Source organism: Leucoraja erinacea, chromosome 10 (assembly GCF_028641065.1).
Source record: "Leucoraja erinacea ecotype New England chromosome 10, Leri_hhj_1, whole genome shotgun sequence".
NCBI classification, from domain to species: domain Eukaryota; kingdom Metazoa; phylum Chordata; class Chondrichthyes; order Rajiformes; family Rajidae; genus Leucoraja; species Leucoraja erinaceus.
Window position 1 is genome coordinate 41,378,762 of NC_073386.1, and position 25,254 is coordinate 41,404,015.

At 41.2% G+C, this 25,254-nt stretch overlaps 1 protein-coding gene across 1 annotated transcript in view; it reads left to right on the plus strand.

Annotated features, from left to right (window-relative positions):
* The window catches only part of LOC129701069 (centrosome-associated protein 350-like), a 112,172-nt gene that overhangs the window by 55,370 nt on the left and 31,548 nt on the right, over positions 1-25,254 (plus strand). Inside the window, 10 exon segments of the mRNA XM_055642022.1 lie at positions 468-599; positions 1,242-1,408; positions 2,054-2,179; positions 4,973-5,142; positions 6,579-6,775; positions 7,735-7,922; positions 8,797-8,884; positions 10,978-11,124; positions 16,786-16,899; positions 16,901-16,965. Coding sequence (XP_055497997.1) covers positions 468-599; positions 1,242-1,408; positions 2,054-2,179; positions 4,973-5,142; positions 6,579-6,775; positions 7,735-7,922; positions 8,797-8,884; positions 10,978-11,124; positions 16,786-16,899; positions 16,901-16,965 — 1,394 coding nt within the window.

The window sequence follows — 25,254 nt, forward strand, 5'->3', positions numbered from 1 at the left end:
ATGGCCTGGCTCTAATTTTATGATTATGTCTATAATGATGTTTAAACTCGTGATCTCTAAAATCATAATGTTAGGTTGTTGTGAATATGCGTACATTAGATGAATAAAGACTGTGTTTGCATTTTGATTGTAAAATGATTGTTCGAGAAATAAGGAATTGCTGGTTTATCAAAAACGTCAAAGTCCTGAAGTAACTCAGAGGGTCAAGCAGCCTCTGGAGAATATGGGTAGGTGACGTTTTAGGTCAGGATCCGTCAGACTGATTGTGGTCAATAGTTATGGTGCTTGATCAAAGCATGGTCAGAGCAAAATGTATTGGATTTGAAGTCAATTCACAATATGTTTTAAAATGCCAAGATTTATTGCATCTGTTTTCTGCAACACCACCCAGGATATCAATTGCCTATTACTGGAGAGATGGTGACATGTGGATGTGAATTATTTTATTTTGTTTATTGTATGCCCAGGCACATGCAGAGAGCTTGCTGCAGTTTGCACAGACACGCCAAGAGATGCTGCAAGAGTCTACCAATAGAATGATGGTTCAACAAGTGGAAGCTGCTAAGCTGACTGCGGACACAGCACGCCAGATCAAAGAGGTACACAGAACTTTATGCTTGTTTTACCCTAATTTTTCCTGTTGGAACTGAAAAGAGAATACACTCCTGTATTTTGAAGTGTCACCTGTTATAGAGTCATAGGTTTGGCTATACACCATGAACAGGCCCTTCGGCCCAGTTTGATCATGCCGACAAGACAGATCGATATTTTTCTTAGATGTTATTTGAATCAAGGGATTAGGTTTGTTCAGGCAAGTGTATCTGAGGTAGATCAGTCGTGTTATTGGTTGGTAGAATAGACACGAGTCTGAATGGACTCTATCATAAAGCAAAGGGTCTTAAAATGCATCTGAAGCGTTTATTGTCACAGTGCTGGGACACTCAATACTGCTGTAATCACAATTTCAGAAGTGAGGTGAAAAATGTTTTCAGCTGAACATTATGATTCAACATATGCTTTCAGAGAGGGTAATAGTACTTATCAAAACCAAATAAGGTAAATGAAAACAAATATTTGGAAGGGCTATGGGGGAAAAAGTGCAGTAGTGTGGGATTATTGCATTAACCTTTTAAAAGATCCTGCACAATTACCTTCTCTGCTGTATGATGTGATAAGGCTGCAATTGAGCAAAAATTTGTATTCTAATCTTTATCATACTGAGGAAGGTTGTTTTTATTTAGATGACTGAGCTGGCATATGTGCAGATTGCAACAGGATCCCCAACTGCTGTGACTACCAACCTATCACATGGAGCCGTCGCCGCACCTGTGCCAATGCTGTTGGACCAACAAAGGCAACAACATTCAGAATTTATGAAGCAAATGCAAGCCAAGACTGAATCGGAAGGGTAAGATACCTGAACAATTCTGTCATGTGGCATTTACTCACTAATAGCTTATTTGAATTATGTGAAAATGTTGCTCCTGATTAGACTCCTGTTCCAAACATGGACACAAGAGGTGATTCCAGAGCTGAAGTTAGAATGCGTACATCCCATAATTAATTATATTTCCGTGGCAGTTTAATTAAAATGAAATTGTTTAGTTGTCCGGGGAGGGGGGGTGGGGGGGGGGTTGCAAGTTGAGTGGTGACTCTGTATGTTCCCACGTGCAAGAAACAGGAATGATAGGTAAAGTCAACTAAGGAACACTGTAGATCCTCTGATCTGTGGCCAAATATCATAACTTGAGGTTTTTAACCTTAAGAGGCTAAGGTGGAAAGGAACCCCAGGGCGGCCCATAAATTAAAATTCTGTATTTGGGCAACGCCGACTTTGGCATTAGACAGGAACATACTGCTAAAGTTGATTGGTTGTTTCTGACATCCGGAAAGTGGGATGCTTTTAAAAGGGTGGTGTTGAGAGTTTAAGGCATGCATGTTCCTGTTGGTACTCTCGGTAGAAAAAAGGTTAGAAATATTTTCACAAAATGAAAAAAAAATCAGTGGGGATGAATGAACTAACCTGTGTGATTTTCCCTCTCTTATTTCTTAGCAGAAGGAGTGATACTCGCCCATCATCTGTTGGCCCTATGGAGATTTCGCATGATTCTAAAATTCACTATTCAGCTTCATTAGATAGCCTGTCTGATTCATCCAGATACAAACAGCATGATAAAAGGTTTGTTTTTGGTTTGCTGCCTTTTCCATGTAAAATACATGAATCCCAGCCTTTATCCACTGCCTCCCCTGATGGAATTCTGTGCACCTGGAGTCCATGCCAATTTTCTTTTTCTGTTAAAGGCAACTATTGAGTGCCGGTATGGTGGCAAATTTCACGCTGTCCAAACTCCAGCAGACAATGTCACAATATGATGTTCAGATAAAAGCAACTTAGCTGGTTTATTTTTAATTCCTACCATTAGTCTGACCATTTATACTATCCCAGCTGCCATCCTAAAGGGGCTGTCCCACTTGGGCGACGTGAAACCGTGAGCTGGATCGACCGACCACACGCGCACACACACACACACACACACACACACACGCACACACACACACACACACGGATAGATTAGAAGATGTGGAAATTCATCCCTTGCATAAGAGGTCTGTTGAAAACTCAAAACAGTGGGGGGAGAAATTGTTCTTGGATCTGGTGGTACTTGCTTTAAAACATTTGTATCTTCTGCCACAATGGAGAAGAGAGAATGGCCTGGCTGTAAGTAGTCCTTGATTATGTTAGCTGCTTTTCTGTGGCAATGCAAAATGCGGATGAGGTTGATAAGGGGAGGCTGGTTTGCATGTGTTCATTACATACTCCAACTGCACTCGTGATACATGCTGACATTGCTTCATTTTATTTATTTACTTCGAGTGCTCACCTCACACTTGTCAGGATGAAACTCGCATCTGCCATTTCTCGGTCCATGTTTACAATTGGTCTATATCCCACTGAATCCTTTGACAATCTTCCTCACTATTCACAACTCTGTCCATTTTTCTGTCATCTGTGAACTTAATAATCAGCCCATTTACATTCTCGTCCAATTCATTTGTATTATGTATCTCACAATAAGCAGTCCCAGCATTGTGCATTGCAGAGCACATCGGTTATAGTCCTCCAATCAGAATAATACCACTCCATCACTACTTTTTGGCTTCTATGACTAAGCCAATTTTAATCCAGTCTACCAATTCTCCATGAATCTTAAATTGTTTAAATGTGTCTTAAAATGTTCAAATATATGCAGTGCACACATCTTTTGACCTTGGTCTATTTGCATCCTTTCCAAAAAATACATAAACTTTTTCTCTTACTCTTGCCTTGTCTTTCAAATCCATACTTGCTTAAGTTCCTCAACAAAGGGTCTGTTAGTTACCCTCTGAAATTTCCCCCCAGCATTGCATGGTAGGCTATTTGAAACCCAAATGCTGGAATTCCCTTGCTCCCTTGTGCAATTCCATCTCATCCCTTCCCTCAAATCCCAGCTTATCACCCATTCGAATATTTCCTCTGTTGCCTGTTTAGACACTTTTTTTCTATGTTAAGATCATAACATGCTACCTTTACCTATCATTTGAAGCGTTCGCTAAATGATTTTTTTTAATAGCAAAGGAATCGAATCAGTTGGTTTAAAATAGTTCTGAGGTTGATTTGCGAATAAGTCACTGGAGATATTTTACTTCGTCCTATCCTTTACAGGGTAATGTCTGATAAAATGTACTGCTGCATTTGAGATGTCAAAATCTGCCAGGAGCAGTGTATTATTTGCAAAATGTGTCTAAATAGGGCAGAGGAACACTAGAATACAAATACAACAATCACTAAAGTTATAAGGCTTGTAATACCATGAAACACTCAATTTTAGAAGGAGAGATTTGGAAAATGTGATGATTACTTTACATGAACCCATTTATTTGACCATCAAGATTACACTGAACAGTTCTTGTCTATTATAAAAAATGTAGGGACATGAAGAGGTGTAGTATGTGGTTTAATGGAAGAATGCTAGAATGAGAGTTGATAGTCAAAAGGAGGCATTCAACCTGGATTTCAAACCCTGGGCATGACAAAAGAAGAATAGGTTATAGAACAGGGCCAAGGTCTTGAAAATTAGATAGGGGAAACAGTTTCTACAAAATCATGAGGGCAGAATATTGGCCAAATGATTCAAAACAGAACAGCACAGGAACAGGTCCATCAGCCCATAATGTCTGTGCTGAACATGATGCCAAGTTTAATTTATCTGTTCTACATGCACATGATCTATATCCCTCCATTCCCTGCGTATCACAGTGCCTTTCTCAACGCCTTTTTAATTCTACTATTGTACCTGGTTTCCGCTACCATTACCATTCACGTGTTTAAAAAAACCCCACAAAAGACCCCTCTCAAATCTCCTTTAAACTTTACCCCCTTGAACTTAAAAGCCAGACCGTAAAAGGTTCTGAATGTCTGTCTACGCCTCTCATGAATTCCAGAGCTTAAGTCAGAATGAGTGTGGTGAACCTTCTGAACCTTCAAAGGTCGAGAGAAAACTATCCAAATTTGGTCATTAATAAATAGTCTCCTATAAATCGCTTATAAATCTAATAGAGAATTCAAGAGAATCTTATTTACTTTAAGTGTGTGGTTAAAGGAATTTTCAACCAATGAATAACTGAACAAGATAATTTAAATGGGTTTTATCGGGAGGAAGAAGTGCATGAAATTATTTGGAGACACAAGGCTGCAGATGCTAGAATCTTGAGCAAAAAACAGTGCTGGAGCAACTCTGGGGCAGGCTGCATCAGTGAGGAAAATGTACCTATTTGAGTTCCTCCAGCACTTTGTTTTTTGCACATTTACATTTGTTGAAAGTTGGGTGCAGATGAGTAGTAGGTGGCTAGTTTGAGGCATAGACATAGAAGGTATTGATGGGCTAAATTTTGTTTCTTTACTCTAAATATTTATGTTATCCATGTTTACCAGTAGCGGTGGCAGCAGTCGGCAAGATAGTCCTTCGTTTCCTTCTGAGAAGGGAGCAGAGAGCAGGACTTCCCATGGTGAGAAAGGAGATAGTTCAATTGAAGAGGAGGTGCACACAGCAGCTGATGACTCAATACAAAGTGGCAGTGTGCGTTCATTCCCCGACGATAAAGGTGAGTTTGCAAACACAATAAAATATTGCCGTGTCAAAATAATACTTTAGTTAAATGGTCTGAATAAAGTCTGTTATTGGTATGTTTATGCCTTTTAAGTTCCAAAATGTGTTAAATAATAATCACCTACACAGGTGCTGTTATTTTGGATTCTGTGAACAAGCTGTCAACAAATATGCTCTTAAATCAGACTACCTGCTTAAGATTGCTTTACATCTTTGATTTGTGCTGGGTTAAGAAAGCATGGTAAAGAGTGGATACACATTATTGTCAGTCTTTCAGATTCCATTCTAAATGAGCACCAAAGGTCATAGGAGATTGGAATGTCTAGGTGTCTGTTACTATCCTTTCTGCCTAACCTGTTCATGCTGATCGAGATGCTCCACCTACGCTAGTCCCATTTGCTTCCGTTTGGTTCACATTCATTCAAATCTTTTCTATTTGCTTCAATTACTACTTCTGGCAGCTTGCTCCATATACCCACCACCCTCTGTGTGGAAACAGTTGTCCCTTGGGTTTCTATTACATCTCTCTCACCATAAACGTATGCCCTCTAGTTCTTGATTCCCCTTCCCTAGGAAAAAGACCCTATTTACCCTATGCCCCTCGTGATTATATATACCTCTATAAAATTAGCCCTTAGTATCCAGCACTACAAGGAATACAAGTTCTAGCCTGCCCAACCTTGCTCAATAAGTACACACCCTCAAGTCCGAGTAACATCCTCATAAATCTATGCTGTCAAGATCCTGGTATTTCCTACTCGGTAGTACTATGGCGTGATTGTTATTTAAAAAGGTGCACAATAGCTATATCGGAGCACAACAATAAATAGGTGCCTTGTTCATACTATCATGTTTAAAAATAAAAACCTGGTGAAAAAAATACTAATTAGCGATGGTGTTATCAGTTATGCAGTTGCATTTTGACTTGATCATTTATATTTAGTATTTTGATATGGTTGACTATTTTTATTTCTGAAATGGCAAGCACATTTATACAATGAGCAAAAGATGCATGTAATATAATACATGTCTGCTCTGATCTTAATCTGATGCATTCTAGACTGTTAATCAAGTGTTGAGGGTGCAGTTTTGAACTTTGCATTCCACGAAGATTGTAGTTGTCTCATCATCTTTCAACATTTTGCTAACTGCACCTCCCCCTTCATTTTATCTAATTTACTGACTGTATTTCAAGTTTCCTAACCCTTGCTCTGCAAAATAATGTGAGAGGAGTTTTCAACCCTCTTTTGGGACAACTTGATTTTTTAATAATTTTTAAATACTGATTTTAGAGTTTTTAAAATCAGAAGTACAACTCGACTCTCAACAAATCCTTTCATTTTGGAAGCTTATGAATTCGAAATACAAAACTGCATTCTATCTATTCTGTTCTTTTTTTGCCCAATTGTAAGCCATATTCTCTATCTCCAGATTCTGCCTCCATTGCCACTGAGTACTCTTTGAAGTTTGATGAATCAATGACTGAAGATGAAATTGAAGAGAAATCTTTCCGCTCACTACTGCCATCCGAAAGCCACCGTCGCTTTAACATGGAGCGCAAACGCAGTCGGCAGGATGATTCAGATGAAGAAACTGCCAGAGACCAGTCGGCATTGACAGCTGTCAAAGTAGGTTTATGTAATGGAGGATGCACTGCAAAGGCGGGAGTTACTTTCCCTTGAATGCAGAATATCTAAGATAGTAAATGTTTTCTCTTGTGGAGGAACTGAAATTAGAACTAAGATGTTAAGGAATAACATGAGAAAACACAACACCAAAGGAAATGAATACTTCAAACTCTAAAATGCTGATGCAAAGTGATGGGAGAAGGAGTGATGAGGGTCTGTTGATAATTGGAAATCTTGGGTTTTTGGTAAGTAATGGAATTAATGGACATGGAAGCAAAGATGGAGATAAAATAGAAATTGCTTGAAAGGCCACTTCCCATTCCTACATACCTGATGATTCCATCTAAAGGATGTGGTACAGATAGTTTGAAAAACCTAGTTATTGAAATATGGTAGGGTATACATGTGGCTTCCAGATTTTCAAACATATTTTTCCACTTGATTGTGTGGTGCTTGCTGTGAGGAAAGGCCGCATTTGTAGTATTGTGTGCAGTTCTGCTCGCCTCATTACTGGAAGAATGTGGAGTTTGGAAAGGGTGCAGATAAAACATTTCAAACTGGTGACCTTTCTTCAAAACAAGGGTGGAAGCATTTAATTTTGTATCAGATCTGTCATTGCTATTTCCCTTCTTTCTGACCACTGAGGAATAAACAACTTTCTCACCAAATTTTTTTTTTTTTTTAAAGAGTCTGACAAAGTTAGTAGTTTCTGATTCAAATGTGTGATGCCTATTTTCATCCTTTGCATTTCACAGAAGGGTATTATTGTGTCTTGCTTGCTAAACCTGAATAGTAGTAAGACGTTCAGAAATTTTTCATGTCTAGCATGTCAAATAATAATTGTAGTTGTGTTGATTGTTCGGTTGCCTGCATTCATATTTCGAGTTAGTGCTATCTTGCTGCAGCCAAAATAGCTCTATTAAGCTTGTACAATATTTTTTTCTCTCATCCCTGTACAGCATGATTTAAGTATGCCCTTCTCTGGGGGCCAGGACAGTTTCTCCAAATTCACTATGGAGATGGTGAGACAATATATGAAAGAGGAAGAGATGCGTGCCCAACACCAAGTGTCACTCCTCAAGTTGCGAGAACGAGCCTTGAAGGAAAAGACAAAAGCAGAACTTGCTTGGCTGGAACATCAGAAGAAGTGAGTAGCTGACTAAGATTGACTTCAACCCTTTCATGAACTTCAACCCTTTCACCCTATGCATGAATGGAAGCTACAGTGAACACGTTCCTTAATATTTTGTGGAGGATCCAAGCTGTCCTCAATTTGTGTGACCCTTTTATTCTATATGTAGAAGGATGTAAGCCCACAGATTCTCCCCGAGTTGCAAACACCTAACGTACGGAAAGATAGAATCGTGAATGCAGAATCTTCTGTTTAGCCCAATTATGTGTCTTTTTCCAGATTTACACAATTTAACGTGCCATTTCAAATCGCAGGACCACTTGCTGTGTGCTGGCAAAAGAGCAGTGATAGTTTTTTTGCGGTATTGTTTTTAGATTATTTCATCCTGATTGAGTGTGAGACTTGGCAAGGTGTATGTGCAGAAGCTGAAAGTGAGAAGTGACAGCAAGTCTAGGTTGTGGAGTAGTGAACTATCTTAATTTTAGCTAATCTCTAAACTTCTCTTGGGCTCAATGTGTAGATCAACTCACATGCAGTTAACGTTCCAATTTATTTAGTAATTCCGTTTATTTGTTCTTTTTAAGGTGCATGCTCAAATAAACCTCTTAATCTTTGTTTTTTCCATTACGTTTTCAGTCATCTAATTATGAGCAATCTCTCAAAGTATTAAGAATGGAAATCTTACAAAATATTATATGCTCAAGGTTTGGTTTCCTCAGCCCTGGTCACTTGTTTTTGATTGCTAATTCAGCAATAGAAAACTGCATCAATTACTTCTGAACATCAGATTGCTACTTATTTAGAAAAGATGTGTAATGCATAGTCTGATTCGTGCATTGTTGGAGAATTTAGCATTACAGTGGGACTTTATCATGCCATATTTCAACAGGCGTCTGAGAGACAAAGGGGAAGATGATAAAATGCCACCAATCCGTAAGCGACAGCGTGGACTACTACTGAGGCTGCAGCAGGAGCAGGTAATATGCACTGGAAACCAAATACTCCTCCCCGTATTTGGGCACCCATCACCAATTATTCCCAAGTTTCTTAGATGGCTGCTGGCCTCTGTATGTTAAAGTTGGAAAATATCTATTTTTTCCTGGAATATTTACTACTGTTTATTGCAGTGGCAGTCGTAACAGAATAGAATAAATGACTTGTTTGGGTTTTCCCAGTAAACCGCAAAGTCAGTGATACTAGATTGAAGGTGACTGCCATCAGTAAGAGCTTGGTGCTTAGCCCACAGCAAGTCAGCTCAGACTCCTCACTTTTAAACTTGAGTGAAAACAGATCTGGTGTCTTGACTTTGCCGTGTAAGAATAAATTTCTCCTCCGAATTGAGATTACCCACAAGTATAGGTAACTTGATAATGTGTGTTTCCATAATGCTAATTTGATATATAGCAATTGATGAATTAGTATTTCTGTTATGCATGCAGGTACAGCAGGCAGTGCAGTTGGCCTTAAAACAAGAGGAATGCAGTTGTACAGAGCCCTAGTGGGACCACACCTGGAGTATTATGTCCAGTTTTGGTCCCCTAATTTGAGGAAGGACATTCTTGCTATTGAGGGAGTGCAGCGTAGGTTTACAAGGTTAATTCCTGGGATGGCAGGACTGTCATATGCTGAGAGAATGGAGCAGCTGGGCTTGTACACTCTGGAGTTTAGAAGGATGAGAGGGTATCTCATTGAAACATATAAGATTGTTAAGGGTTTGGACACGCTAGAGGCAGGAAACATGTTCCCGATGTTGGGGGAGTCCAGAACCTGGGGCCACAGTTTAAGAATAAGGAGTAAGCCATTTAGAACGGAGACGGGGAAACACTTTTTCTCACAGAGAGTGGTGAGTCTGGAATTCTCTGCCTCAGAGGGCAGTGGAGGCAGGTTCTCTGGATCCTTTCAAGAGAGAGCTAGTTAGGGCTCTTAAAAATAGCGTAGTCAGGGGATAAGGGGAGAAGGCAGGAACGGGGTACTGATTGGGGATGATCAGCCATGATCATATTGAATGGCAGTGCTGGCTCGAAGTGCCTAATGGCCTACTCCTGCACCTATTATCTATTGTTTTGCAGGCCAAATTGGCTATAATGTGATTTTGGTTGTTAACTAGACAACTACTTAAAAGTTACTTTGGAAATTGACACGGAGGAGAGAAAAGGCTGCCCTGAGTGGGGGGGATGGGGTAGGGGGTAGTCCAGGGGAAAAAAAACTTTCCACTCAAGAACACAGCTGCAGAAACAAAAATGAATTATAGGCATTCATTTTTTAATTGCCGCAACAAAAAGACAAAGCTATTAAAGCACTGATATTTTTGAAAATCCTGCAGGAAAAATAACTTTGTTAAAGGGTCTAAAACTCTGTAGCCCCAAAACCCCCTTCACTATTAACACAATTGCCTTATAACACTTTTTTACACCATGCTTCTTGGGAATTCAACTTTGTTTCAATAGGACAACCTATATTTGCTTTTCCTTTAGGCACTGTGTCTTACATCTTGTAATGTGACAGACACTTTGCACCATGAGTTTGACCAGCATTCACTAAACATTTTCCTGTGACATTTTGAGAGTAAAACAGTACATTGATAATTTTGTATCATTGTACTTGTAACTAATATTTGTACATGCATCAATCTCGTTCTATAGGGTCATAGAGTGATACAGTGTGAAAACAGGCCCTTCGGCCCAACATGCCCACACCGGCCAACAATGTCCCAGCTGCACTAGTCACACTTGCTTGTCCTTCCAAACCTGAACGATCGATGTACCTGTCTAACTGTCTCTGAAACAATGGGATATTCCCAGCCTCAACTGCCTCCTCTGGCAGCTTGTTCCATACACCCACCACCCTTTGTATGAAAACGTTAACCCTCGGATTCCTATTAAATCTTTTTGCCTTCATCTTGAACCTATGTCCTCTAGTCCTCGATTCCCTTACTCTGGGCAAGAGACACTCTGTGCCATGATTTCTGATCAAACCACAGCATACCATTGTTTATATCCAACATCCTTTCTCCCCCTTGCTCCTGTTGTTCTTTTTCCGATGTGCTAAAAGGTGGTCCATTTTGCTACAGGCTGAAATCAAGCGTCTGCAAGAAGCCACCAGGGCAGCTCGCAAGGAAAGGCAACTGATCCTAAAACAGCAGGAGGAGATTCAGCGTTTGCGCCACACCACCATCAAGATACAGGAAAAGCTTAAATCAGCTGGCGAGAGCAAGCTGGTCAGTTTCCTGCTTTGTATTTGTGTAAAATTATTAATTGTATTCAATACAAGTTTACTTGCTGAACAAAGAACTACATTGCCAAGGGTATTGAAAAGAGTAAATCTTAAAACAATGCAAGCTTGCCACCTACTGAAAAAGATATTCTCCCAGAAGTTTAACATCATTGGAATTATAAAAGATTTCAGAAAGCCTTTGATAAGGTCCCACATAGGTGATTAGTGGCACATGGCATTGGGGGTAAGATACAGACATGGGTAGAAAATTGGTTGGCAGACAGGAAACAAAGAGTTGGGATTAACGGGTCCCTTTCAGAATGGCAGGCAGTGACTAGAGGGGTGTACCGCAAGGCTTAGTGCCGGGATCACAGCTATTTACGATATACATCAATGATTTAGATGAAGGGATTAAAAGTAACATAAGCAAATTTGCAGACGACATAAAGCTGGGTGGCAATGTGCACTATGAGGAGGATGCTATGAGGATGCAGGGTGACTTGGACAGGTTGGGTGAGTGGGCAGATGCATGGCAGATGCTGTATAATGTGGATAAATGTGAGGTTATACACTTTGGTGGCAAGAACAGGAAGGCAGATTATTATCTGAATGGTGTCAAGTTAGGAAAAGGGGAAGTACAATGAGATCTGGGGTCCCTGTTCATCAGTCACTGAAAGTATCATGCAGGTACAGAAAGCAGTGAAGAAAGCTAATGGCATGTTGGCCTTCATATCAAGAGGAGTTGAGTATAGGAGCAAAGAGGTCCTTCTGCAGTTGTACAGAGCCCTAGTGAGACCACATCTGGAATATTGTGTGTAGTTATGGTCTCCCAATTTGAGGAAGGACATTCTTGCTATTCAGGGAGTACAGCGTAGGTTCACTAGGTTAATTCCCGGGATGGCGGGAATGTCATATGTTGATACAATGGAGCGACTGTGCTTGTATGCACTGGAATTTAGAAGGATGAGAGGGTATCTTATTGAAACATATAAGATTATTCATCTGGAAAGTGGTGAAATCATTGGACAAAGTCAGCATGGATTTACGAAAGGTAAATCATGTCTGACGAATCTTATAGAATTTTTCGAGGATGTAACTAGTAGCGTGGATAGGGGAGAACCAGTGGATGTGGTGTATCTGGACTTCCAGAAGGCTTTCGACAAGGTCCCACATAAGAGATTAGTATACAAACTTAAAGCACAAGGCATTGGGGGTTCAGTATTGATGTGGATAGAGAACTGGCTGGCAAACAGGAAGCAAAGAGTAGGAGTAAACGGGTCCTTTTCACAATGGCAGGCAGTGACTAGTGGGGTACCCCAAGGCTCAGTGCTGGGACCCCAGCTACTTACAATATATATTAATGATCTGGATGAGGGAATTGAAGGCAATATCTCCAAGTTTGCGGATGACACTAAGCTGGGGGGCAGTGTTATCTGTGAGGAGGATGCTAGGAGACTGCAAGGTGACTTGGATAGGCTGGGTGAGTGGGCAAATGTTTGGCAGATGCAGTATAATGTGGATAAATGTGAGGTTATCCATTTTGGTGGCAAAAACGGGAAGGCAGACTATTATCTAAATGGTGGCCGATTGAGAAAGGGGGAGATGCAGCGAGACCTGGGTGTCATGGTACACCAGTCATTGAAGGTAGGCATGCAGGTGCAGCAGGCAGTAAAGAAAACGAATGGTATGTTAGCTTTCATTGCAAAAGGAATTGAGTATAGGAGCAGGGAGGTTCTACTGCAGTGGTACAGGGTCTTGGTGAGACCACACCTGGAGTATTGCGTACTGTTTTGGTCTCCAAATCTGAGGAAGGACATTATTGCCATAGAGGGAGTGCAGAGACGGTTCACCAGACTGATTCCTGGGATGTCAGGACTGTCTTATGAAGAAAGACTGGATAGACTTGGTTTATACTCTCTAGAATTTAGAAGATTGAGAGGGGATCTTATAGAAACTTACAAAATTCTTAAGGGGTTGGACAGGCTAGATGCAGGAAGATTGTTCCCGATGTTGGGGAAGTCCAGGACAAGGGGTCACAGCTTAAGGATAAGGGGGAAATCCTTTAAAACCGAGATGAGAAAGAACTTTTTTCACACAGAGAGTGGTGAATCTCTGGAACTCTCTGCCACAGAGGGTAGTTGAGGCCAGTTCATTGGCTATATTTAAGAGGGAGTTAGATGTGGCCCTTGTGGCTAAGGGGATCAGGGGGTATGGAGAGAAGGCAGGTACGGGATACTGAGTTGGATGATCAGCCATGATCATATTGAATGGCGGTGCAGGCTCGAAGGGCCGAATGGCCTACTCCTGCACCTAATTTCTATGTTTCTATTAAGGTACACAAAAATGCTGGAGAAACTCAGCGGGTGCAGCAGCATCGATGGAGCGAAGGAGATAGGCAACATTTCGGGCTGAAACCCTTCTTCAGACTGATGAAGAGTTTCGGCTCAAAACGTTGCCTATCTCCTTCGCTCCATCGATGCTACTGCACCTGCTGAGTTTCTCCAGCATTTTTGTGTACCTTCGATTTTCCAGCATCTGCAGTTCCTTCTTAAACACATAAGATGACCCCAGTCTGTGAGGTTAGACAAGCACACCTCTTCAACCCTCACCCTGAACACCGGCGTTCCTCAGGGCTGTGTGCTGAGCCCCCTCCTCTACTCCCTCTTCACCTATGACTGCACACCTGTACATGGTACTAACACCATCATCAAGTATGCAGATGATACAACGGTGATTGGCCTCATCAGCAACAACGATGAGCTGGCCTACAGGGAGGAGGTCCAGCACTTAGCAGCATGGTGCGCTGACAACAACCTGGCCCTCAACTCCAAGAAGACCAAGGAGCTCATTGTAGACTTCAGGAAGTCCAGAGGTGGCACGCACACCCCCATCCACATTAATGGGACGGAGGTGGAACGTGTTTCTAGCTTCAGGTTCCTGGGAGTCAACATCTCCGATGACCTCTCTTGGACCCACAATACCTCTACTCTGATCAAGAAGGCTCATCAGCGTCTCTTCTTCCTGAGGAGACTGAAGAAGGTCCATCTGTCTCCTCAGATCCTGGTGAACTTCTACCGCTGCACCATCGAGAGCATCCTTACCAACTGCATCACAGTATGGTATGGCAACTGCTCTGTCTCCGACCGGAAGGCACTGCAGAGGGTGGTGAAAATTGCCCAACGCATCACCGGTTCCACGCTCCCCTCCATTGAGTCTGTCCAAAGCAAGCGCTGTCTGCGGAGGGCGCTCAGCATCGCCAAGGACTGCTCTCACCCCAACCATGGACTGTTTACCCTCCTACCATCCGGGAGGCGCTACAGGTCTCTCCGTTGCCGAACCAGCAGGTCGAGGAACAGCTTCTTTCCGGCGGCTGTCACTCTACTAAACAACGTACCTCGGTGACTGCCAATCACCCCCCCCCCCCCCCCCCCCCCCCCCCCCCCCCCCCCCCCCCCCCCCACCCGGCACTTATTATTTATTTTTTATTCAAATCGTTTGCTATGTCGCTCTTCAAGGGAGATGCTAAATGCATTTCGTTGTCTCTGTACTGTACACTGACAATGACAATTAAAATTGAATCTGAATCTGAATCTAGAGGCAGGAAACGTGTTCCCGATGTTGGGGGAGTCCAGAACCAGGGGCCACAGTTTAAGAGTAAGGGGTGGGCCATTTAGAACAATGATGAAAAGCTTTTTCACCCAGATAGTTGTGAATCTGTGGAATTCTCTGCCTCAGAAGGCAGTGGAGGCCAATTCTCTTGATGCTTTCAAGAGAGAGTTAGCTAGAGCTCTTAAAGATAGCATAGTCAAGGGATATAGGGAGAAGGCAGGAATGGGGTATTGATTGTGGATGATCAGCCATGATCACAGTGAATGGTGATGCTGGCTTGAATGGCCTACTCCTGCATCTATTGTCTATTATCATGCGGGGGGGGAGGGGGGGGGGAATAGAAGCAGCTGCACATTATCTATGGTGAACAATGCCATTTCCACCCAACCAATAATATTACTGAAAATGTTATATTTACATGTAATATAATATGGAGGTAAACATAATAGTGGGTGCAGCTTTCTAAATGGGCAAAACCACATTTGTTATTTGTGTCAAAGAAAGTATGTGCTGTTTAGACCCATGGGTTTAATGGAGTTTATTCTAAATTGTATAAAATTACATTTAATTTGCAGGACAAGTGGCTATTGTCTCATTTTGAATTTGTTCTGTATCAAGTTCTTCCCACCAAGAATAGTCCCATATTGAATGTCAAAAATATAGTAATGGATTACCCATTGCACTGTTTAACCCTCAAACGTTTTTGTTGCCTTACATTTTCATTTTCCAATCTTGATCTGATATTGCCTACATTAGTTTAAATTCTGCTGTAATTTCAACTGGTTCTCTGTCTATAGTTGCTAAGTGACCATCCAGACACTCCCAAAATTTTACTTTAATGATTTGCAAAATCCAAGAATGTGAAAGGTCAGAGCAGGAGAAGACCACACACCCCCGTTAGGATGCTCTGCCATTCAGTCTGGAGAAGGGTCTCGACCTGAAACGTCACCCATTCCTTCTCTCCAGGGATGCTGCCTGTCCCGCTGAGTTGCTCCAGCATTCTGTGGCTATCTACGGTGTAAACCAGCATCTGCAGTTCCTTCCTACTTATGATGTCTTAACTTTTCTACTAAATAACATTTCCAATGAGCCCAGCTGATGCACCACTTTCAGGAACAGTGCACCTGTACTCCCAGATCCTTCTGTTCTATAACACTCCCGGGCACTTTTTCTCCAGTGATAATTATGTTAATTCTTCCCTTATCCCTGTCATTTTTACTATTCTTGGATTGTTTCTAACTTGTCCAAATATGACAACAAATATAAAATATTTACTCCGAGTCTCTGCCATTCCCATATCCTTAATATTAATTTCCCAGTCTCACTATCAAATCTTACTATTTTACATGTTTCTCTTTTTTTGTACTAGAAGTTAGTACTGTTTTATTTTTTGCATATTTTTATTTTTATTTTCTCCCTTATTATTGTTATTGCTATTATTTGCTTGCTTCTATAAATATTCCAATTTTTTAGTCCTCTAACAATTGTTGAAAGGTGTTCGTCCATATTGCATTAATCTTATTTGGGATGTATGGAATATCCTCATATTCTCTATTTCTCAACAAAACAAATGTTTCTTTAAATATATGCTACTGCTTATTTGCTTAATTCCTGCACAGTCTACTTTAGCCAACATTTTAGTTTTGATTTAAAACCCGTTTAATTTTGTCTTCTGTGTTCATGGACTAATTTAAGGGGATATATATCTTCTTCTATGTGCCATCTGTTCGTTTGATTTTACTCTTTAAACCAGCTGTACAATATTCAGTTTCTTAGGACAAATATATTGGATCTGAAGAAAGTGCAGTGTTGATTCATGCGCTGAATCAAGAAACTGAATATTGTCCTAAGAAACTGAATATTGTACATCAACACAATTAATTTCTCATGTGTTGCACTTTGTGCCTTAAGAAGTACTTAAACAGGATTAAACCTTTCATAATATACTGTAAGCTAAACCCGCTGAATCTAAATCAGGTGTTTTTTTCCATAGACCATATAGGTGCATACTTGCACTCAAATTCGGTGTCAACAACTGTTTTTGTTTTTGCTTTAGGAGCTGCGGAACACAGAACATGTTGAGGAAGTGAATGATTCCAAAGCGAACCGCCCTTCCAGCCCCTTGCAGACTGATGTGGAGACGCGGAGTCCTTCCCCCATTTCTATCTCTCGGGGGCAGTGAAACCAGCAGCATCATGCAAAAACTGAAGAAGATGCGCAGTCACATGGATGAAAAGTAAAGCAATACTCTTTTATGTTTTACAATACAATACAATACAATACAATTAGTTTTATTCGTCACATTGCACATAAAGTGCAAGTGAAATGAATTTGTCAGCAGCGGTACAATGATAAAGAACACACAATACACAATAAAAATTTAACACAAACATCCACCACAGCATTCATCACTGTGGTGGAAGGCACAAAATTTGGCCAGTCCTCCTCCATTTCCCCCCGTGGTCAGGACCAGAGTCCAGGATCGGCTCTTCCCCACCGAGACCAGGCTTTAGCTTAGGGTTGGTGTCGCAGGCCGCAGGCCGGAGGTTGAAGATTTAAAGTCCCCCCGCGTCGCAGCCAGAAGCACTGCGACCGGCAGACCCGCGCGAGCCGAGGGGCGAAGCAGGATCATCGCCCTCCAGGCAATGATAGTAAGTCCACGCCAGGTCCCACGCAGTAGAAGTTGGCCGCGGCCCGCCTGTCGGTGGGAAGCTCCTTCTTCTCCGGCGGTCCCCCTCAGTGATGATCCCGGCTGCGGACTGGAACAACAAGCCACCGGCTGAAAACTGTCTGCAGACTCCGGCGCGCAAGCTTCAGGCTAAGCCGGTACTGCCGGCGAGGGCTCGCCAAGCGGCCGAAGCGGAGCACACTCCCCCTCTGGCGAGAGCCGGGGCAGCGAGGGTCTGCGCCCACTCCATACCGACATGTCATTATGCTGGCCTGTCCTGGCCTCCGGGGGATCTGGGGCGGGTTGTGGCGCGTGGGGCGCGCCTCCGGGAAAAGGCTGCCGCGCATCCTCGTGGTTGGGTCACGGGGGATGCGACCTGAAAAAGTTGCCCTCTCCATGGAGTCGTCGACCGAATGGTCGGTTTCCCGCTACCGGACACCCCGGCAGGGGTTTCCACCCTCCTGGGGACCCCCCCACACACCACACTCGTCCAGTCACACAAAGACAACACAAAGAACAGACAAAAACATACAAACATACAAAAAAAAAAAAAAAAAAAGGCTTTGAGGCTTCTGCAGTAACCACATTTGGAAAAATCTGGCAACCCTAATTCACTCCATTCTAACTTATTTATATAAAACAGGTTCAGGCGTAGTTGCATACGGAGTGCCAAAGTAGAAAAATCAAAGCCAGTATGTAGATACTACTAGAAATATCTTATTGCCATATAAGATGTACCACAGTTTACACAGTTTTAAACCATGAAGACAATGTTTATTCTTTGTTTTGAAATATTGCAAAATTTATAATATTGCTTAACTTGGAAATAAATTAAGACAGATTGCATGTGATGGATGAAGAGCCTTTCAAAAGAGCTTAATCTCTCTCAGCTGTTTTAGTGTAATGTGACTGCGAGGTGAGCTATGAGCCACAAATAAATGGGATCATTAAACCGCCTATATCCATTTCCACGGTGTTACTAAACTCCGTGTTTACTTCATGTTTTCTGCTGCTGAAACTCTTATCTGTTTTTATAATCGTTAAATTGAACATTACAATATATACTCGCAGACGTGGTCTTCTTTATTCTAATTCTACTCCTTAAACCTTGAAGACATCCTATTGAATTCCTGGGATATTGAACTCTTGTCAAATCGCTGTTTCATGGTGTGATTCTACTTGATTTTTCCCGGTTAGGTGCTCTACCCCTTTGGCAGGGACATCCAGGGTCACCCCACCACATCGACACTTTGCATTAGTCTTAAGGGGTGGTGAGTTTGGGGTCAATTTTTGTTTACAGTCTTCTTCACTTTTTCTGCACCTCCTTCAACTCTAAATATTCTCAAATTAAATATCTTTGTTTATAATAACTCTATCATGAAGCTCTTTTGTTTTTAGCTGCCATAGTGCTGTGCTCTCGAATCTTTTTGATACGCAGCTTATACAGTGCCCTTCATAATGTTTGGGACAAAGACCCATCATAAGTAAATGATGGGTCTTTGTCCCAAACATTATGGAGGGTGCTGTGATTTCTCCTAAAATATACTTCCTGCAGCTTACCTTTTATCTGTGTAGGAAGGAACTGCAGATGCTGGTATAATGCGGATTGAAACAAAATGCTGGAGTAACTCTCTTGAGTGCAGGAATGGGAGACGTTTCGGGTCGGGACCCGAAACATCACCATTCCTTCTCTCCAGAGATGCTGCCTGTCCTGCTGAGTTACCAGCGTTTTGTGTTAACCTTTTATTTGCCCTAATTGTACCTTTCATAATCGATACCTAGGTATCATTTTTTTTTTTGCTCCAATTCTGGCTTGATTCAAAGCTGGCAGCCCTTGCTCAGCAAGACATACTTCCTCATACTGCAGTGATGGTCATCTGTTACAAAAGAAAAATAATAAATTGACTCTGTACAATGATACAAATGAGTTGGATTTACGGAATCTGTGGAAGATAAATCTGATTCGTTGAACAAAGGGTTCATTGAAGTTCATGTATTGTCAATAACATGATCGTTGTCTTAGAAGAAGCAAAGGAAAGTACAGAACGAGATTTAGTAAACGATGGTTGCACTTCACAAGTTAAATTAGTTTGCAGCGCTGCTCCTTCCTCCCACCCCTTTCCATTTGAAGTCTGTTGGACATGAGTAGAAATAATGATCGACCCTTTAAAATGTCGAGTAGCCATCAAAACCACAGATATGCAGGTTTTAAAAAATATATATATTTTTAAAATATTTTATTTATTAGAAGTAATGTACATTACAGCGATATAAGCCAAGAATAACATAATACATTTCCTGTACCACTTCTTATTTTAAACCTTAAAAAAGGAAAGTAGAGAGAGTTATATAGGATAGTAAGTGCGTGAAAGAGGGATCGAGAGAGACCCGTAGAAACGTAAAACCTGAATAAGAGATTAAAACATTTTTTTAAAAGAATCAAAGAAGAAAAAAAAGAATAGAGAAAAGTAGAGAACAAAAGATATAAGAAAGTAAAATAAGATAAAAGGGATATACCTACTTCGTAATCTTGCCACAACGCCTTATTTGATCACCCCTCACCAGGTTCCTGAAACCGTTTATTTTTCAAAGTTATGTTGCACACCCTATACTTGTAATAAGTCGATAAATGGAGACCTTCTTATAATCTTTATGGAAATGGTTCCTGGCTTTGCCTGCTAGGAGGAATCTCATGTCTTACAGGTGTAACATTTCGGACATATATTTGAAATCCACATTTTTATCGTTGGTGTGGGAGCGTTTTTCCAAAATTTAAGTATACGTTTTTTTGCCGTTATTAAGCCGTAATTAAGAAAGCTCTTTTGGAACGAAGTCAGCTCCCAGCTGGCTTCCATTGTTCCAAAAATAATTAGTTCTGCGTTCGGTTTCAGTTTTATTTTTAATAATTTTGTAAAGATGTCAAGAGATATGCAGGTTTTAACTTATTGGTTTACAAAATGGGACAGTTTCTGATAAGGCCAGTACTTATTGCCCACCAGTAGTCATGCTTAAATTTGTGAATATAATCGATCTTGAACTTCTACAGTCTAAAGGATGAGTATTTTATAAGGCATATTTCAGAATTTTGACTAGTAGTGATGCAGAAGTAGTCATATTTCCAAGTCAGAATCTGTGATGACTTAGAACAGGATTTGGAGATAAGTCTTGTCCAATTTGCCTGCTATCTTCGTCATTCTAGTTATGAGGTTGTATGTTTCTTAGAAACTTCTGGAAAAAAATTATACAGTCAAGAGTTTAATCGTCATATGTACCAAAACGGAACAATTAAATTCTTACTTGCATTAGCATAACGTGTCTGTAAACACAATATTCAATAGATAGCATAAAGAAATAAAAAAGTTCAATAAATAACAAACTCCAGTATTAGTGCAGAATAAAACAAAAGCTTGAAATTCCGAGTGCAACCAAGACAGTTTGTTGTTTAATTGGTGTTTGTAGTGCTCAACAGCCTTTTTGAAGCAGCACCTCCTATACCTCCCTTCAATGGTGGGAAGGTCATTAACTGTGGTGGACCATTAGTGTCCACCATTTTTTTGTATTCTCCGTTTCTGAGCATCTGCGTAGCCGAACCAGGCCATGATGCAACCAGCCAATATTCTCTCTACTGTACACCTGTAGAAGTTTGAGTATTTGTTGACATTCCAGATCTCCTCAATCTTCTAAGGAAATACAGGTGTTGATGGGCATCAATGATCTGGGCCCATGACAGATCTTCAGAAATATGTCTGGCCAGGAACTTGAAGTTGTTGACTCTTTCACCATGGACCTGTCGATGAGGATCGGTTTGTAGATCTTCGGCCTTCCTCTTCTAAAGTCAAGAATCGGCTCCTTGGTCTTACTGATGTTGACAGCAAGGTTGCTGTTCTGGAATAATTCAATCGGATGATTGATCTCTCTCCTATAACTTTGATTTATTCATCCAACAACAGCAGTGTCATTAAATGTGAATGTGAAGTTGGAACTACATCCAGTTACTGTGAGAAAATCTCTTTGCAGAAGGCAAGAGGGAGGAAATGTAGGCTGTAGTGTAATTCTGTAGCTATAATTAATACATTAGGACATTGACACCATATGGGCCATAATCTTGGGTCCCATGAACCCTTGTGTCCAAGAAAGAATTTGAGTGGCTGTTATAATTGACAATTTTACTGAACCGTGGCATTAAAAGTTGTTGCTATCCCTTCACAAATTGCAGCAAACCTTTGTTTTTCCTAGCCTACACTTTGACCAGCTATCTCATTAAGCGCAGTGCACCCTTAACCAACAACAGCTAATGGGAGTTGTAATATTGTTTCTCTTCTGTCCCTTTGGAAGCAGCTTTGCTTGAATATTCTTCAATTACTGAATCTCATATTTTATTAATCATTCATGATTTTGAACATGGCTATCATGGCTGGGCCTCATCCAATAAATATCTTCTGTACGAATGTAAGAATCTAGACAATGTCTTGCAGAGGTTCAGCATAACTTGCCTTTTTTTGCTAGCTGGGATCTTCTGTGCTTTATTATCAACATTGGTAAGAAAATACATACTTTTAAAGTACAGAGATATAATGGATAAAGTGGTCCAGTCATAGATGATTGTAGAAATTAAAGATAGTATTAAATCTAAGGAAAAGTCTTACAAATTTACCAAAAACACAGTAAGCCTGAGATTTGGGAGAATGATTGTAAGACTTTTGAAAACAGTACCTCAATTTGCAAATATAAGATTTTCATCGTTTGTTATGCCTACTAATCAATGTAGATGCACTTCAAAAAAAAACATTATAATTATCCATTATTTTCAGTAAACAATATAAAATCCTCTAGTCAAAATGCTTCAGCTGATTCATATTGTGATTTCTCATAAGTGATATTACTTCTGTAGTTATTGATCCCTTGTTTGAAGTGGTCTGCATGTAGGTGATTGTGAAAGCCCTCTCCCTTTCACAACATGTTCTATTCTGTTCACTTTTTATGATATGGATATGACTGGAAAAAAAACAGTATGTATTGCCCACCTAATTCTCCTGGACGAGATGGTATTAAACCATCTATTAACCACTGAGACCTTCTGATTGTGTTTCAGGATTTAGACCCAGTTTCATGAAGGAACAGTGATAATGTTTCCAAATCAAAGCAGCATGTAGTTCCATTGGTATTGGTTTAAGACTGTTGCATGTACTGAGACACAGTGAAAAACTTAGTTTGCATACTATCCAGTCAAATCATAGTATACTTGAGTATAATCAAGCCACAGCCAAGCCAGGAACAGTTTCTTCCCTGCGGCTGTTACATTACTCAACACTGTACCTCGGTGATTGGCAATCACCCCCCCCCCCACACTCACTCCTTCCACCAGGAAAAAAATAATTGCACTACTATGACTCTATGCACGTAAATATATTTATTTATTGCTCATATTCTATGTCGCTCTTCTAGGGAGATGCTAACTGCATTTCGTTGTCTCTGTATTGTACACTGACAATAAAGTTGAATCTGAATCTGAAGTACAACAGGTGGTGCATAGAGAAAAATACCAGAGTTCAGAATATACTGTTACAACGATATATCGTTTCAGCCAAGACAGTAGAGATTTTAACAGGGCACAGAAGTTCAAGGGTTACAATGAGATAGGTTAGGACTTCCTCCCTGGCTTAAGGAAGGACCGTTCAGAAGTCTCAAAACAATGGGGGAGAAGCTATTCCTGAATATGATGGTAGGTGTTTCAAGCTTTTATATCTTCTGCCCGACAGGAGAGAGGAAATTGATCGGAGTGCAAATGGTCCTTGATTACGCTGTCTACTTTCCCGAGCCTGCGCAAAATGTAAATAGAATTGATTTGTGGCTGGGGGGATGTGGGGGGGGGGGGTTTTTTGATCATAACTTCAAAGTGGTTGGCCCAGGCCAAATTGTTCAAGATGTTTACAAGTAAGCTTTGAATCTCAACCATCTCCACTTTGGCACCATTGCTGACTGAGCCCATTGCTGATCTCTTTTTCTTGAAGTCAATAACTAGCTCCTTCATCTTACTGACATTGAAGGAGAGGTTGTTGTCTTGACACCATGTTACTGAACTCCCTATCTTCTTCCTATCCTCTGTCCCATCATTTTTCATGATCTGGTGGGATTATCGATAAACTTGTAAATGGAGCTGAAATTTAGCTGCACATAGGGATTATGATGTTGAAGGAGTTGCAGTTAATAAATAGGTGGACGTTATCAAGATGTTCCAGCGATGTGTAGAACCAGGGAGATGGTGGCTGTCGTGGACCCGTTGCAACGGTTGGCGAACTATGGTGGCTCGAGTGTGTGGAGGCTGGAGTTAATGTGTGCCTGTCCTGCCCCTCGAAGCACTTGATGAAAGTGGACATCAGAGCTACCTTGCTTTTCTTTGGCACTGGGATGATAGTGGTTGTCATAAGGCATGTGGGGAAACTCGGAATAGATTAGAGGGAGGTTAAAGATGTCCACGAATACTCCTGCCAGTGGTCTGCATAGATTCTGAGAATGTGACCGGGGATTCCATCTCAGCAAATTGGGTTCAGTCTCATGAATGCCTATTTGACATCCGTCATAGTGACCGTGGGTGCAGGTGCATCTGAGGCTGTTGTGACGGGTGACCTCAGTTCACTGATCTTCTGATCAATGTGAATATAGAATGTATTGAGCTTATCAGGGAGGGACACAATTTTACCAGTGATATTGCCTGACCACTTTTTAGCCCATAATAGCATGCAAGCCTTGCCACAATTGAAAGGTGTCTATGGTTATCCTGAAACTCTAGCTTGATTGGAATTGATCTTGATATCCTTGATGGCTTTGCAAAGGCCATCGATTTCTTGTACAGCTATGAATCAGTTGGCTTGAATGTGGCAGACTTCAACATCAGGGGGGATGTTCATGTGGGAGTGAACTTCACAGTTCATCCTTGTTTCTGGTTGATAAAACTTGTATGATTGTCTTTGGCACATTCTCATTGCACATTTACTGTTGACGCCTATGACAGGAGTGGCATACTCACTTAGGTTGGCCATGGAGTCCTTGCAAATGGACCATTCCACCGACACAAAGCGGTCACGAAGGGTCTCATCTGTTTCTTCAGACCAGCACTGCATGACTTTCTGAACTGGATCCTCTCACTTCAGTTTGTTCTTATAAGCAGGGAGTAGAAGCACAACCAGGTGGTCAGATTCTCTCTAAATGCAGTCCAGGAATGGAGCGTTGTAGACATCTTTGATCATATGCCAATGGTCGAGTTTTTCAGCATCTGGTGAGACAGGAGATGTGCTTGATAGTATGTAGGTAGCAGATTCTTAAGGTTGGCCTATTGAAGTCGCTGGTAGTATGATCAAGGTCTCAGGTACTTTGTTTCAAGGCTACTGGTAGTGTGCAGTCCATCCAGTGGAAGCTTGGTATAAACATGGGTTGGGATTTATACCGTCAGGAATTCCTGTGGCAGGTAGTAGGGATGGCACTTCAGAGTTAGATTCTCCAAGTCTGGACAAAAGGACCTCACCAGGACCACTGTGCCCGAGAACACCAAGGAGCTGGTAAGGAAGCGGATCCCTCTGAACCGTACCTTACCTTGCAGTCTAAATGGTGAAATGAGAAGCCCTCTCTTTTATGGCACACATGAGAGAACCAATGGAGCCAATTCTTTGCTTTTTCAGCATTGGTTCTATAATAGTTCTAAATGGCCTTTTAGTAAAGTTTCAATGATATATGCTTCACGGTGTTTGAAGTCAATGTTTTTCATCAGAGGTACATTTCACCATAGACCTGTGTTTAGACCTACATTTCCTTGCTAGTTGACCCATAGAAGATTTGGAAAATACTTGTCGACTCCACACA